The sequence below is a fragment of the Corvus brachyrhynchos genome, unplaced genomic scaffold, assembly GCF_000691975.1.
Source record: "Corvus brachyrhynchos isolate BGI_N302 unplaced genomic scaffold, ASM69197v1 scaffold197, whole genome shotgun sequence".
NCBI classification, from domain to species: Eukaryota; Metazoa; Chordata; class Aves; order Passeriformes; family Corvidae; genus Corvus; species Corvus brachyrhynchos.
Window position 1 is genome coordinate 144,137 of NW_008239108.1, and position 2,083 is coordinate 146,219.

The 2,083-nt window shown below is 66.8% G+C and overlaps 1 protein-coding gene across 1 annotated transcript in view; it reads left to right on the plus strand.

Moving 5' to 3' along the window:
• SBF1 (SET binding factor 1) overlaps positions 1 to 2,083 on the plus strand; it is a gene marked incomplete at both ends in the record, with an annotated part of 40,963 nt that overhangs the window by 33,591 nt on the left and 5,289 nt on the right. Inside the window, 2 exons of the mRNA XM_017739381.1 lie at positions 898 to 1,014; positions 1,635 to 1,737. Coding sequence (XP_017594870.1) covers positions 898 to 1,014; positions 1,635 to 1,737 — 220 coding nt within the window. The remainder of the gene's footprint in view (positions 1 to 897; positions 1,015 to 1,634; positions 1,738 to 2,083) is intronic.

The following is a 2,083-nucleotide window of genomic DNA, read 5'->3' on the forward strand; positions in this document are numbered from 1 at the left end:
AGTGCAGGTGAGGGGGCACAGGGGAGGGGGCACAGGGGGGCTCCTGCCAGCCCCTGGTCCTGCTGTGCGTGCCGGGGGAGCTGCTCCCCGGGCTCCTACATCCCAGGAGGCAGCGCAGCCTCTCCAGAGCTCCCAGCTCCTGCTGGCTGCGGGTGGGGATGGGTTTTGGGAGATCTGGTGTCCCCGGAGCACAGGGAGCCCCGGGGGTTTTGGGAAGCCCAGTGTCCCTGGAGCTGGGAGCACTGGGACCCCCAGCCTGTGCTGGGATCCAGGCGCTCTCCTGGGGCTGGTGGGGACAGACCCTTCCCACCAGGATCTCGGCACCGCGTGTTCCCCATGCACGGTGCCAGGGTCAGTCTGGAGACCCCCGGTAAGTCTGTGCCCAGCTGGCCCTTTCCCAACTGGCCCTTCCCAGCTGGCCCTTCCCTGCAGGGCAGAGCTCCATCACCCCCTGCCACACTCCAGTGCCACCCGTCCTGTCCCGGTGCCATCCGTCCTGTCCCAGTGCCATCCGTCCTGTCCCGGTGCCATCCATCCTGTCCCCTCATCCCACCCATCATCACTGTGGACACATCCGGGGCTGGGGGCTCTGGGGAGCCCAGGAGGGGCTCCCTGATCCTGAAGGGGGAGAATTTCCGACAGCCGCTCCGAGGCCTCTCCCCAGTTTGGGGGGACGTGGCTGGAGCGTGGCTGGAGCAGGGGGCTCAGCCCGGCTCTGGGGCTGGCACAGGGTGACCCCACCGTGGGCTGGGGGCTGAGCCCCCTCCCCCAGGCCTGCCCCAGGTTTTCCATGGCTCCAGCTGGACGGTGCTTCCCGCGCTGGCTCCGCATCCCGGGGTCCCGCTTGCTGCCGCTTCCTCCCGGCCCCTGCCCCGGCTCTGGGGGGCCTCGGGAGCTGACGTTCTCTTGGTGCTGCAGATTTCTCCGACAAGAGGCAGCAGCCTAAGCTGGGATCGCTCATGAAGCAGGTGATGGGAGGGAAGGACGAAGGGCCTGGGACTTTGAGCCGCGGAGGTGAGGACGGGGCGGGGGCACTGCCTGGGGGCCTCGCTGAGACCCCCGGCCCTGGGCAGCTCTCGTAGAGTAGATGCTTCCCTGGGGGGAGCAGGTGATGATCCCTGGGGGGAGCAGGTGATGATCCCTGCGAAGAGCAGCTGATTCCCAGGAAGAGCAGGTGATGGTCCTTGGGAAGAGCAGGTGATGATCCCTGGGAAGAGCAGCTGATGATCCCTGGGAAGAGCAGGTGATGATCCCTGGGAAGAGCAGCTGATTCCCTGAGAAGAGCAGGTGGTCCCTAGGAAGAGCAGCTGATTCCTGGGAAGAGCAGGTGATGATCCCTGGGAAGAGCAGCTGATGATCCCTGGGAAGAGCAGGTGATGATCCCTGGGAAGAGCAGCTGATTCCCTGAGAAGAGCAGGTGATCCCTGGGAAGAGCAGCTGATTCCCTGAGAAGAGCAGGTGGTCCCTAGGAAGAGCAGCTGATTCCTGGGAAGAGCAGGTGATGATCCCTGGGAAGAGCAGCTGATGATCCCTGGGCCCTGCCGCAGCCTCCGGCGCCATCGCCTCCATCCCATTCCCTGTCCATGGCTCCGTCCCTGTCCCTTGCTGAGGTCACTTTCGTCCTGTGCCCCCAGGGCTGGGTCACAGAGCCAGGGTCATCACCCTGTCCTCCCCCAAGTGCGCATCACCGAAGGGCCGCGAGACGCCCCGAGGTACGGACGCGCCCGAGCCGGCCGGGTGTGACTGACCACTGACCCCCCACTCACTGCCCCCACACCACTAATCCCAGTAACCCCAGTAACCCCCCCGAGCCCCAGTGCTGCTCCAGGTGTGCCACGGGCACGGTGAGTACCGGGCAGCCTCCGCCAGGTTTGCTTTGGGCTCCTGGGGCTCTGCGGGTGCCGGGCTGGGGTGCAGTGGTGGCGGGGCTGTGGCACGGCGGGCAGGGCCGCGGTGCGGGTGGCAGCGCCTGGTGACGCCGGTTGCGGTGTGACAGTGACGGACACGGAGCCGCCGGGGCCGGAATCCAGCGGGCAGGAATTCCTGCAGCACCCAGAGGGAGAAGGAGCCCACGCAAACCCGG